At 54.1% G+C, this 13,883-nt stretch overlaps 1 protein-coding gene across 1 annotated transcript in view; it reads left to right on the forward strand.

Annotated features, from left to right (window-relative positions):
- LOC116459102 (cadherin-23) overlaps positions 1 to 13,883 on the forward strand; it is a 317,512-nt gene that overhangs the window by 294,059 nt on the left and 9,570 nt on the right. The window contains exons 19-23 of the mRNA XM_058436324.1: positions 1,282 to 1,398; positions 4,937 to 5,049; positions 6,202 to 6,309; positions 12,804 to 12,993; positions 13,331 to 13,476. Coding sequence (XP_058292307.1) covers positions 1,282 to 1,398; positions 4,937 to 5,049; positions 6,202 to 6,309; positions 12,804 to 12,993; positions 13,331 to 13,476 — 674 coding nt within the window. The remainder of the gene's footprint in view (positions 1 to 1,281; positions 1,399 to 4,936; positions 5,050 to 6,201; positions 6,310 to 12,803; positions 12,994 to 13,330; positions 13,477 to 13,883) is intronic.

Below are 13,883 nucleotides of genomic sequence, written 5' to 3' on the forward strand. Positions count from 1 at the left end.
TGGTGGAGTCAGGGTTGGTGGAGTCAGGGATGGTGGAGTCAGGATGATGGAGTCAGAACCGGTCTTTCCTAGCACCATGAGGCCTTCTAAAGAGAACCTCTGGGTACCACTGTGGCACCTGACAATGAGCTGGGTGGGTGCTGGGCTGCACCGAGCCTACCCTTCCTCTCCTAGTCAGGCATCCCCTGGAGAATGTCACTGCTAAAGAGCCGCCCCCAGCACTCCCCCCCCCAATCCCTGGGGACTCTGTCAAGGAGACGCCTTCACTATGGCACTTAATTCTCTTCAGCGGTATGTTAGGGCTCTTGCACCTGTCCTCCTGCTCAAGGCAGGCCTGAGGGTCATATTTGAGACCCCAGGGCCACAGGGCCACAATGGCCTACCTGGCCCCTTGCCCCTCGGGACTGCTGATTCATCCGCTGGATGGTCACCACCAGCCCTGCAGCCCAGTGGAGCTCCCTGTGGGGCTCAGCCTGTGGCCTCCATGCTTTATCCCTCAGGAACCCAGCAGCAAACTCGCAAGTGAGACGGTATCTTTAGACCCGGTCCCAGGGGAGGAAGTGATGCTCAGGCAGGTGAAGGTGCCTGCCGAGGCCCTGAGGGGTCCAGTCTGGGTGTGAAGATTCCAGGAGCCTGTGCACCAGACCTCCTCGCCACTTGGCCAGAGCTGGCAGTTGGGTGGCAGGAGGGGCTGGAGCCGGAAGCCCTGGTGGGCACAGCTTCAGGATAAGCTGCTCTCAGGGTCTGGACAGGGTGGCTGGAAAAGCTGATACCTTGAGTCAGGATTTCACGGAACTGGAAATAAAGGTGAAGGCCTTAGCTGAACATTAAAGAGAAAATAAAAACCCTTATAAATTCCCCTGAACGAGATAAAACTAGACTGAAATTGAATACAGTAAATGTAGAATAATTTAATATGGAACTTCATGTCTTTTGACTCCAAGTGACAGCTGGCCAATCTGAGTGTATTTAATATAGTGGCCAGCCAGGCAGGGGCCAGGGAGACAGGAAGATACCAGAGGGCCCAGTCCATCCCTAAGCCCCTCATGAGCCTTGTCCCCGCCCAGCCCAGCCATCTGGGCTCCAAGAGCGATGATTGAGCCACCCTCATCCCTGGGGTGTCGCAACAGGCAGGCCTCCCACCTCCCTGAGAGCTGGTCACTGGGAGGGTCTCATGTCCTCCTCTTGGGCCAGTGCAAATGCTGCTCCCAGGGCTGGGGCCTTGAACCCAGGGGCCCAGGGTGAGCAGCACCCCCTGCCCCCGCCTTTTTCCCCCTGAAGGAGCCACGGTGCTTTTCCTGAATGCCACGGACCTGGACCGCTCCCGGGAGTACGGCCAGGAGTCCATCATCTACTCCTTGGAAGGCTCCGCCCAGTTTCGGATCAACGCCCGCTCAGGTAAGCCCCCCCACCCCAAGTACCCTGGTCCTCCACACTCTGAGGCGGACTGTCCATACCCAGCCCCAGGACCAGCCTCTGGGCCCGGGTCCCCTTTCTTTCAGTTTTGAGCAGGCCAGCTTTGAGCACCAGTGTAATCCACGAACTATTAATTTGAGTGTGATTACTGATCTTACCCAAAAAATCACAATGTGAATTGATCCAGTGAAGGATGTCTTTCAAGGGTGAAGAGTTGTATTATGTTTTAAATGTGTTCCATCTTACAAATAGCTGGTTAACACACCCCTCTTCAGGAACACCTTTATTAAAGCCTCAGTGTCCCCCTCCCTCAGCTGCTGACCTCATTCTTAAAGCCTGGCTCCTCTTCTTACATGGATGTGTGCCTCAGTTTCCCCACCCGTAGAATGAGGAAGATCATATTAGGGCTGTTGTGTGGATTAAATGATGCATAATAGGGAACACACTTTGAACAGTCCCTGGCACACAATAAGTGCCAAATCATTATTCTCTTTTGTTTATTCACCTGTGAGCCCCCTGCCCTCAGCTCCCAGCTCAGCCCATGTAATTCTCTTCTTTCTTCTTCGTCTCTCCATATACATTCCTCAGTTTTCTCTCTTCCTTGAAGCTGGGAGAAAAAGTGGGCAGAAAGAAGCAGCAAGAGACCCAAGCTTTCAGCCAGACCTGGGGAAGAATCTGGGACTTCTGTACATTCATTCATATGTTCATCCAGAAATTGGGGTGGGGGCTGTTCTGAGCCAGGTGCTGGGGTACAGGAAGGAATAAGACATGGCCCTGACCTCATGAAGTTCCCAGTCAGCTCAGTGGGCATGCAAGGCACCCCACTTCCAATACGCATTTCTGTATGAGTTAAAGGAACCGTCAATGCTAAACAGCTACACTCTATCTCAGTAGCTTGAGACAATACAAATTCAAATTCATAGAGTCAACCCATGTAGATGTTGAGTGACAGCCTTCCACATGATGATTCTGGGACCCAGGCCCCTTCCATGTTGTGGCTCCAAGGTCACTGCAGAAGGTAAAAGAGAGCATGGGTTATCAGAGCACTAGGAGAGGTTATGGGCCAGGCCCTGCCTGGCAGTCACATCCAAGTAATAATTCTCCTCTGGGAAGGGAGCAGGAATCTTTGGTGGACACTGGCCATCCCTGCTGCAGGTGGTCAGTGGCCAGCAGGGTAACAGCTCTTCCTGCTATCCATCCCTCCACGGTGGAAGTCAGCCTTCAATCCCTTTTTTGTCCCCTTTTCCTGGAGGCTTGGGGAGCAGATGGCCAGTGCTGACAGGTACAAAGACTGAGGAAGGGGACCCAGGGCCACTGTGAGCCTCTTTTTCTATCTCTGAGAAAGTGAGGGCCTTCCTCCCAGCTCTCAGGAGCTTCCCCCACAGTGAGCCCTCATTCCCAGGGGTCTCAGAGTAATGTCATGAATGGATATGAACCACATGCCCAGCACTGTTCCCAGGGCTCTGAGCAGCAGCATCTTATTCTGCCTTCCTCACCTGTGAGGCAGGTACTAGCCTTATCCCCATTTTCCAGATGAGGAAGCTGAGCCACTGGGGAGGTTAAGTAACCTGACCGAGGACTCGCAGAGCATGAACTTCTGACTCCAGAATCCAAACATTAAAGGCACCATTATCTGAGCAGCTCCCTGGCCTTTCAGCCAGCCCTGTCCTTGCCTCCCCAGTCAGGACTCCAGCTCCACCTGGGTCCTTTAATGACACAGACATTTTCTTGCTGCCTTAACCCGACTTTGGCTCCAAAGGTGTAAGTGTTTTCCTCTGAGCTCCTCTGTCAAATTAGCCAGGCCTGCTCCACAGAGGTGGCCTTAATTGGATCTAATTTCCCAGACAGGAGAGGCCATCTATCATGCCGACAAGTTCATGTTTAAAACTTTTTAGAGATTAATTTCTTCCTTGCCCTGCCAATTAATCGACACCACCCTGGCAGGGAGTGTGGCTTGCTGGGCAGACCTCTGTGAGTCTTCCATTCCTGGCCTCAGCACCTACACTGCCCTGTCACCCACCCCCAGCTCCCTGCTCAGCCCTGCACAGACCAGAGGGCAAGCCAGCTTGCCACAGAGGGAACTGTCATGGCAGAAGCGGTCCTAAAAGCAATCTGGTCCAGCTGCCTTGTTTTATGGTGGAAAGAACCAAGCACAGAGAAGTTAAGCGACTTGCCCCAGGTCACATAGCTCAGGCAATGGGGATAAAAAGATAGATAGCACACAGGCCCTGCCCATGGAGAATGCTCACACTCCATTGGAAGGAAACAGTCATTTTCTGAGTGTTGGGAGCCTCACCTAGAATTACCGTAGCCTCACAACAGCTCTGCATGGAAGTCACACTAATCTCCATTTTATAGATGAGAAAACTGAAGCTTCAAAAATTTAAAATTTTCCAAGGCCAAGCATCTGGGAAGGGCCATAATCAGAATTCAAATCCACATCTCACATCTTCACCATGTGGGTGCTCTCCCATGGCTGATGCAAGATGGTAAATGGCCTGGCTGCTGTGATTGCTGAAGTCTGCTGGGACTGGCTCACCCTGCTCCCAAGAGCTAGCGAGGCACTCAATTGTGAACTCCATATTCAATACCATCAAGTGGTAACTTAAAATGGGCCCTGGTGGGGCTATTTACACCAAGGAAATTGGCAAATGCCTTTTTTTTTTTTATTTTGGGGAGCCAGTTGTCAAACATTTACCAGCACACCACTATCAGGGTGATGTTTACATTTCAGTTACACCAAAATACAAAGAAAGACCAAATACAGGCGAACAAGAAATGTTGTTTAATTGTTCAGATTTAGCACACTAAAAAAATTTGAGGCAATGTAATTATGCTATTCACAATGTAATTAGGAAATTATTTTATAACTATTAATTATCAATGCACAATAAGGTTGGATAGGTTGAACTGTCCAGTAATGAGTCACAAGTTAGAACGCATGTGAACACCCGGTGTTTTTCTTTCCTGTCATTGTATTTCTGTGACTATATAAATAAACAGTGCCTGGCACTGTTCTAAGATTTCCATGATCTTAATTAAATTAACCCCACAATAGCCCTATGAGGTAGGTCCTATTATGGTTCCCTTTGGACCCTATGAGGAAACTGAGGCACAGAGGATTGAAGTAACTAGCTCCAGGTGAGAAAGCCAGTAGGATAATGTCAAAAGTCTAAACAAGAGGTGATCTGTGACTGAGCTCAAGGCCTAATGGCCCTCCTGCCCTGTTCTCCAGCCCCTAACCCCGAGAATCAGCCTAGATTTTCCCACATCTGCAAATATTTCCTCCTCATGGGGTTATGTTGTCCAGCTCTGGGGAACCAGCTCCCAAGGCACCGGAGCTCTCCCATCTCCCACTGTGAGCGCCAGCTCAGGGACACATCCAGGCTGCCATGGTAGCTTGCTAACACTTCTCGTGCAAGTTCTCACTCTCTTTCCTTCCCTTGCTCGCTCTCTCCTTCCCTCCTTCTCTCCCTGGCCCACCCAAACCCTCTCACGCACCCACTTCTCTCTCTGGCAGGGGAAATCACCACCACGTCTCTGCTTGACCGAGAGACCAAGTCTGAATACATCCTCATTGTTCGCGCAGTGGACGGGGGTGTGGGCCACAACCAGAAAACTGGCATCGCCACCGTGAGTGCGCTCCCCTCCCGTGCCCCAGCTCCCCCTCGCCGGCCAGGCTGCTGCTCCCTGCTTGTACCTCTGCACCCCTGTGTCCTGAGCCAGTGTGAGGCTTTGTGAGAGTGAGCAAGGGAGCAAAAACGAACTCATCAGCTGCAGAGGTCAGCCCCCAGGGCCACCACAGCTGTGGGGGAGAAAGGCATCACCACTAGGAGTGTACTTGGGAGGAGCAAAATGAAATACTTTCTCTCCTGCCACTAAAAATCCAGGAGGGCAGGTGGCAGAAGGCATGAGCCCCATAGGCCCCTCCTTGCCTTGGCACCTGCCAACAAAGCAGAAGCAGGCATTCCTTCGAGGAAGAGCAGCTCAGAGCAGGAAGCAGGGCCCTGGAGGGTCCCTGGGGGCTTGTTCTTCCCCAACTAATGTGCCCCAGAGAGTAGAAAGCTAGAGGAACGAAATGTGGGGCCCTCGAATGAGCTCTCGGCTGCAGAAGTGAAAGGGGAAGTGAGAAGCCCTCTGTGGGAGAGGAAGCGGGAGGACCAGCTGACAGTTACTCCAGCCACCTCACCTCTTTGTTCCCCATTCGGTTTCTTTGGCTCACCCTCAAAACTGTGGCCCTCACCCAGCCTGCAGCAGCCACCCCATCCTTACCCAGCCAGAGAGGCTGGAGATGGTATAGCGTGGCCAGGGATTTGATGGAAAAATCCCCAGTGCCCTACTCTGTCAAGGGAGGCCCCTACTAATAGGAATCAGAGCCCTATAAATAATGTACCTAGTGGCAGGTGAGCAGGGAAATTGCTTGGCTTGTAGCTGAGACGGGGAAGCTCAAGGGATTCTATTAGATCCCCCGCCCTGTCAGTCACCTTCAGCCAAGACTGGAGGCAGGGATGGGGAAAGTCCCAGGCCACAGCAAGGATTTCAGGGGTCATCACATCCATTCCACTGCCTCCTGATGGGACAACACTGGAACTCTCTCTCCTGAAGGGCCCTGGCTCCTTCCGGTCCTCGAAAGCCCAGGCCCTGCCCAAGGCTCCCGAGGTTGGTGGAGCTGGCAGAATGAATGTGAAGATTGCCTGTGGGCATCTGAGCACATTTCCCCTGGCAGGCCCTGCCCTGGCCCATCTCAGCTGGGTGCATCTCCCAGCGCCCCTGACGGTTTCACAGGTAAACATCACCCTCCTGGACATCAACGACAACCATCCCACGTGGAAGGACGCACCCTACTACATCAATCTGGTGGAGATGACCCCTCCAGCCTCTGACGTGACCGCGGTAGGTGGTGGCAGAGCAGCAGAACCGCCAGGCGGCCCTTCCCAGGGGTGTGTGCCCCTCCCACTGCGATTCCAGGGGGCCTGCCCCTATGGGGCTGGTGGGCTCTGTGTCCCTCTGAGCTGGCTCTTGCAGTAGAGTTCTAGCGGTTCTCCTGCATGGTGAAAGGCAGTCAGAGGTCAAGGGAAAGCCCTCATCTAGCCTCCAGTGTCAGTAGGCCTCAGGCTTTGTCAAAGGGAGCTTCAGGCAGCCCAGGGACAGTGGCAGGGGAGCTCTGGCCAGTTCCGCTTGCGAGCCACACGTGCCCTTAGAGCCCGGGACTCTGGCCACCCCCTCTGGACAGCTCCCACCCCCATACTGCACAAGCCCCAGCTCCATCCCAGCACCTGTCTTTCGCTGCTGTGCCCCTGCAGTCATCCATCTGGGTCAGCTCCCCCACTGGCTGGCCCCCAGGGCTGCCCAGCAGGGGTTTTGTTCACCTCAGGAATTTTCTGGCACAGGTTTGCCAGGTTTGCACAGGCCCCTGTGTGTGTTGTGTGCTCATGTGCAGGAATGTGCACAATTCAGGGTGCAGAGGGGAGATACGGCCAAAGCCAGGGCGTCTCCAGCAGAGACCACAATCCTGGGGAAACTGAGGAAGCCCAGGTCCCACCCCCACACCATCTGTTCTGCTGGAAGATCTGTATTTTTCAGCCTTCTCCTCCCCCACCCTGTACACCACGTGGCCTTACTTGGGGAGGCCTGTCCCCACGTGAACATCCCCACTGCCACCCACCCAGCCCTGTGGGGGACATGGATCCTGACAATTGACTGAACACCTGGGATGTGCCTGAGCCTCACCTGAGGGCTTCTCAGGAACTCTCTCCTCCTCACCGTAATCGCACAAGGCAAAGGGATTCCGCTGCCACTGTGCTGTGGAGGAGACAGACTTAGAGCTTAAACGCTTGCCCAAGATCCCAAAGCTAGTAAAGGGTGCAGTCAGGACTCGAACCCTGGTCTGTCTGACTTGGAGACAAGGGATTAGAAACCACCTGGCCCAGTCGTTATTCCTCTGGGAGGGGGCACCCACACACCAGCTGACAGCCAGTCAGTGAACATGTGGAAAGGAAGATGGGCATGACGGCCAATCCTTCCCTCCCTCTCTTTGTCCTTCCTTCCAGATTGACCTCCTCTCCCATCCAGAGCCACTGCCAAATATGGCTCTGGCACTGGAATAGGCACAATGGAATAGGGCAGAGGTGAGGGATCTGGAATCTGTGATTTTTTCAAAGCCCTGTAGAGGAATTCCTTCCAGCCCAGGGCCAGGTTTAGAAACCACGACCCTCGCCCTTTGACACAGCTCTCTAGGCTCTCTGGTGGGTGCTCTCTGCTGCCGCCTCGTGGGCACTGCACTGGCCCAGGATAACCTCCTCCCCACCCCAGCCAGGGATTCCAAGAGCTGGGGCTGGATCTCACCTCTGAATACCTTCTAGTCAACCCTCACCTTTCCCTTAGGTTTTTGGGAAATTCCCCCCAAAGGGAATTGAGGGGCAGGTGAGGAAGGTTGCTTTGGGAGAAAGGGGCTGCACCATACACCAGCCTGGACTGCCGTTATCAAACAGTACACCCGGCAGACAAGGAGTGGGTGTGCCAGGTGAGGACTGCACACAGTCTTGGGCATCTGCAAGCTTTGGTCCCCGCACCCTTCACCAGGTCTCCTGCCCTCCGCATGTCCTTCTGAGCCATCAGCAGGCACGGGCAATGGACCAGGGGCCTGCTGCTCAGTGCCTCCTCACTTTCCAGGAAATCCACGAGCCATCAGGGAACGCCTACTACATGCCAGGCCCCAAGCTTGTCAGGCTGAGGGTACAGGAAGCAACAACAGGCCAGGTGCAGTGGCTCACGCCTGTAATCCCAGCACTTTGGGAGGCCAAGGCAGGCAGATCACTTGAGCCCAGGAGTTCGAGACCAGTATGGGCAACATAGTAAGACCCCCACTCCCTCTTTATAAAAAATTTTTTTTTAAGTAGCCAGGTGTGGTGGTGCACACCTGTGGTCTCAGATACTCAGGAGGCTAAGGCAAGAGGATTTTTGAGCCTGGGAGATTGAGGCTGCAGTGAGCCAAGATCACACCACTGCACTCCAGCCTGAGTGACAGAGTGAGACCCTGTCTCAAAAAAAAAAAAAAAAAAAGGAAGCTCCCGCCCTGCCTGCCTTTGGGGAGTGTCATGTCACTCTTCTGTTCAAACCCCAGTGGTTCCCATCTCACCCTGTGCAAAAGCCAGAGTCCTTGCTAGACCTACAAAACCCGCAAGGCCCGCCCCATTGTCACCCCTGAGGAGCCAGCCGAGTCATCCCTATCTGTAGTACAGAGCGGGTGTGGCTGTTCCACCGCTGGCATCAGGTGGGCGCAGGCTGGAGATTTTCAGTGCCCCAGGGTAGTATTTGAGACCTGAAAAATAAATGTGATGACTTGAAAGTTCAAAGAGAAAAGGGCAAAATCAAAATTAAAAACTTGTTGTATGAAACGTCTATCAGCTGAAAGATGGCGGCTTTAGTAACTATGAAATTTAATGTTTGTGAAATTTTCATTACATTTGAGGACAAATTGGAGGTTAGATTTTTCTGGAATTCTTGAAAATTTTCCAGAATTTTCTGGAATTCCCAGTTACGTATGACAATTGCCAGGAAATCAAAAATCAAGAAGCTTATATGTTAGTCAAGTTTGTCGTAGCCAAATATTTTGAAAATGAAGTTATAAAAATTCTTTCCAATTTCATAGCCATAAAATGTATATATGCATACACATGTATATACATGGGTATGTTTCATTACCTTGGAGAGGACCCTCTGGAGCCTTCTAGGGCCTCACAGTGGCCCAGGATGAGGTAGGGTCTGTGGCCAAAGTGTGAGGTGAGGTGGTTACAGAGGGAACAGCTAACCGAGGTTCAGGTGACAGAAGGAGGAGGTGATATTTGAACAGGGGCTGGCCCACCACCTGACTCATCTCCCACCCCACCCTTCCCACACCCACCACACACACCCACACTCACAACTACCACCCATCCTCCACACACAGGCCTTTCGTTTCCCTGCACCCACTCAACTCTCCCCCAGCTCAGAGCCTTTGCACAAGCCCTTTCCTCCCTGACCCCTGCTCTTTCCATAGGTAGCTCATTCTCTTTCATCTGCCCCAGCTTAAAACGTCAGCTGTCTTAGAGAGGGCCTGCCTGACTACTGTCTGAAGTAGCTCTGACCCCTCTCCAAATTTTGTTTCCTGCAGACCTGGACCCACAATCTGTGCTTATTTGTTTGGTAGGCTATTTTCTCATTAAGAGGCACGTGGTTTAGTGATTAAGCAGCCAGCCTCTGGTACCAAAATGCCCAAGTTCTCACTCCAGCTACACCACTTACCAGCTGTGTGACCTTGGGCAAGTTGCTTAACCTCTCTGTGCTCCAGTTCTTCGCATCCAAGAAATAGGGCTAGTAAGAGTCCCCACCTGATAGAGCTGTGATCAGCGCTTACTGAGCCAAGATATAGGAAGCACTGGCACGTGGGGAGTGGTCGGTAAATGGTAGCTGTCATCATCATCACTATCATTACCATCATCTGCTTCCTTTGCTGGACTCGCACCTGTCTTGTTCACTGTCAAACCACACTGCCTAGCACAGTTCCAGGCACATTGTAGATGTTCAAAATACTTCAAAATATGTGTTGTTGAGGACTGATTCAGCTGGTGAATATCTTACCTTTCCTTCCCCCCAACCCCCAGCTCGGCCGGGCGGTGGCTGGGTCTTCCTTGTCAGAGAGAGACTAGGGTGTATGGCCCAAGACTCTCTCAAGAGCCCTCTCTAGACATGGCATGGGCCCACAGCGCCTAGAGTCGGAGGCACAAGGCAACCCCAGTGATTTTCAGAGCTTGCGTGCAGACAAGTGTCTTCCCGCATGTGGCTTCATTTGGGTGCATTTGGAATTGGTGCGGTGTGTGCATCTGCATGCACCGGGTGTGGCCTGGCATGCAGGCACTGAGGATGTCCACCTGCACTGGCGTGCGCTGGCCGAGTGGCCGTCTCTCTGTCTGCAAGGGAGATTTTGGTCCCACTCTCCTTCCTGGCTCTTGCAGCTGCCTTCAAGGACCTGGCTGATGGGCATTGATTTAGAGCCTTTCAAAGCCCTCCAGCAAAATAAAGGAGAGGGGAGAAGGAGAGAATCATTCCCTGTCAGGCCAGGAGAAAAATGACGGGCGTGAAATGGGAAATAAATGAGGGGAAAGTGGTGAGATTCTACAAAATCGCCCAGCAGGGAGACTACAGGAGGGGGTCACAGCCCTCCACCCTCTCCTGTACTCCCAACCCACCCTGTGACCAGAGAGTGAGTCAAGGGTCCCAAAACCAGTGCCCATGCCCCAACCAGGGTCACTTGGAAGCAGCTACCCCAGCACTCTCTGGCATGGTGGGGGCAGGAAGAGGGAAGAAACCACCCGCCATGTGAAATTTATCTCAGCCTGTTCAGCAACAGGCCTGGCCTGGAACAAGTGATTTAACTGCTCTCTTCCTCAGTTTTCCCACCCAGAAAAATAAAATAGGGAGAAAATCATCTCTCCCCCAGGCTGGGTGCGGTGGCTCACACACACCTGTAATCCTAGCACTTTGGGAGGCTGAGGCAGGAGGATCACTTGAGGTCAAGAGTTTGAGACCAGCCTGGCCAACATGGTAAAACCTTGTCTCTATTAAAAATACAAAAATTAGCCAGGCGTGGTGGCTCTTGCTTGTAGTCCCAGCTACTTGGGAGGCTGAGGTGGGAGGATCGCTTGAACCCCAGAAGCAGAGATTACAGTGAGCCGAGATTGCACCACTGCACTCCAGCCTGGGTGATGGAGCAAGACTCCGTCTCAAAGAAAAAAAAAATTCTCCCTTTTCAAACTGTTGAGAGAAGCATTGTAGAAATGCAAGGAATGCTGGTCTTCTATGTCCATCTGTGAAACGACTTGGCCTGTTTTAAATTATGCCTGGAGTACCTAAGAGCCCCGTCTCCTGTTTGCAAAATGGGGGTGTTGGGCTCCACTTTATGGAGGCTAGGGAAACTGAGGCAACATGCCCACAGCAAGATAAGGACACCTCAGGCCTGGAAGGCAGGGACCTCCCCTCCTCTACCCTTTGGTGCTGCAAGGCTGGGAAGGGAGAGGAGGGCCGAGCAGTCTGGGTGGGAGTGAGGGCTGCCCCCACCCCTCTGAAGGGGAAGCCGGACTAGGGTGCCACAGCATTCAGCCCTGCATCAGCTTCTCTCTCCCCGGCCTCCCCAGGACCCATGGACAGGGGCAGATGGGAGCTCTCAGCCAGGGCAGCTCATCTGTCTGTTCTGGTCTGGTGGCCCCAGAGACACCTCTGGCTGGGGATTAAGCAGAGGAGGGACAGATTCTGCTGCCGAAGCACAAAAGGCTCCACATCAAGTAAGATGAAGGAGCTGACAAGCCTGGCTGTCATCACCGAGTGTCCTGCAGTTAAGAATAATACTGTCCTGATGTGGCCCCAGGGACTGTGGTCACCTCCCCCCGCACTGATCTTGTCCACCCCTGGTGCCACAGTGGCCTCTGCAATGCAGGGACAGGGGTGAGCGAGGGGTAAGGGCCACTTCAGGAGCCTCCAGCCTGGGAGCTGGGTCAGCTCCAAGGCTGGTGCTGTGTGACCCTAAGACTGGCCTGTGCCTCTCTGGGCTCTGCTTTCTCCTTGTGGAAAGCGGGGCGGGTGGAGGATGAGGGAGCTTCCCCACAGAGTGGGAGATCGGTGCACGCAGGGGGCCTCGGCGAAGATGAGGAGCCCTCAAAGGCTGCAGGGGCCCTTTGCCTTTTGTTTACGATCTGGCCGTGTAGGATCTAGGACACTAAGGGACAGCAGGCTGTGGGGTTCACCGCCCCGGGTTAGGATGGCACCGAGCACTGACCCCTTCATGACGTGGGGGTTATAAGTGGAGAACCAGGCTGTGGGCCAGGGAGTTGAAGGGGCCAGAGTGTCTGAGGCCCAGTCCTGAGACCCTGCCCCTTATCAGGGATGGTGTACCTCCCTTCCAGGGAGCTCCACCCTCTCCTTCCTCAACACTCCTCCAGCCCCGCGACTGCCCCAGCTAACTGGGTCCCACCTTCTGAAACTGGGGCCCAGCCATGGCTTCCTCCACATGCCCTGTCATCTCTGGTGTCACAATCTAATGCTTCAAAGGAAGGAAGGAAGGGAGGGTTTGATGAGGAGGAACCCAGTCTCCAAAATCCAGGGTTTCAAATCCTTTCAAAAATCTCAGCTGGAGTACAGACTCCCCAGCCCTTCCCAGCCCCTCCCCTAGAGAACTCCTGCCTCCCAACCCTCTTGGACCCCCCTACCGGGCCCAGCTGGGAGGCCTACTTCCTGGGCTGGAGCCAGGATGCCCCCTCCCCAGGACCAATGTCTGAGCTCAGATACCCCCGGCCAGCCCAGAGACACCCTCCCCAGGCATGGCTCAGTGAAGGGGTCTGCTCCCTCCCGGGCAGGTGGTGGCTGTGGACCCAGACCTGGGGGAGAATGGCACCCTGGTGTACAGCATCCAGCCGCCCAACAAGTTCTACAGCCTCAACAGCACCACGGGCAAGATCCGCACCACCCATGCCATGCTGGACCGGGAGAACCCTGACCCCCACGAGGCCGAGCTGATGCGCAAAATCGTCGTCTCTGTCACTGACTGTATGGACCCCTCTCGCCCCTCACAGCCCCCACACCTTAGGCTGCGGGTGTCCCCGGTGACTGGGCCTCTGGGGTACCTGGGGCCCACCCAGGAGGTCTATGTCTGATCACCAAGAGTAGAGTAATACCCACGCCCCAGTTGTGACTCCTGGAGCACCCTGAGGGAACGGAGGGGACTGGGAAGGGGAGCTGTGAGGCCCAGGCTGCTTCCTGGAGGGGCCATTGGGATGGAGAGCCCTGAATCTGCCGCCCTCTCGCCACTTGCCTTCTTCCTGTCCGTTTTCTCTTGCACCCATCTTACCCTGTCCTTGGCCCCTTCTCGCCCTGGTCTCCCCAGGTGGCAGGCCCCCTCTGAGAGCCACCAGCAGTGCCACAGTGTTTGTGAACCTCTTGGATCTCAATGACAATGACCCCACCTTTCAGAATCTGCCTTTTGTGGCCGAGGTGCTTGAAGGCACCCCGGCGGGGGTCTCCATCTACCAAGTGAGTCTCTATCATCTCATTCCTACCAGCCCAGAAGTGGGCAGTGGGTGCCTGAGGGGCCTAGCCCAGGCTGAACATTTTGCAGGGCTGGGGTAGGGGAGGAGCTGGGTCTTGAAGGACAGAGGCTCTGGAGACGTGGAGGGAAGTGTGGCAGGAAAGGATAGGGAGATGGGCAAAGGCAGAGGTAGAGAGAGGGAGGGAGGCAAAGATGGAATTCTGGAAGTCATGTCCAAGTTTCTCAGGGCCTGATTATGGAGGTCTAGAGCAGGACCTAAGCCTAAGCCTGCAGATGGTTCTAGAATACAAACAAGGCCAGATGAGTGTAGCCCTGGGCATCTGCCTCTCCCATGCCTTCCCAGAGCCCCGGATCAGCTCCCTCTACTACAGTAGAGGGGCCTCTGTCCACT

This window comes from Hylobates moloch, unplaced genomic scaffold (genome assembly GCF_009828535.3).
Source record: "Hylobates moloch isolate HMO894 unplaced genomic scaffold, HMol_V3 SCAFFOLD_3, whole genome shotgun sequence".
Classification (NCBI taxonomy): domain Eukaryota; kingdom Metazoa; phylum Chordata; class Mammalia; order Primates; family Hylobatidae; genus Hylobates; species Hylobates moloch.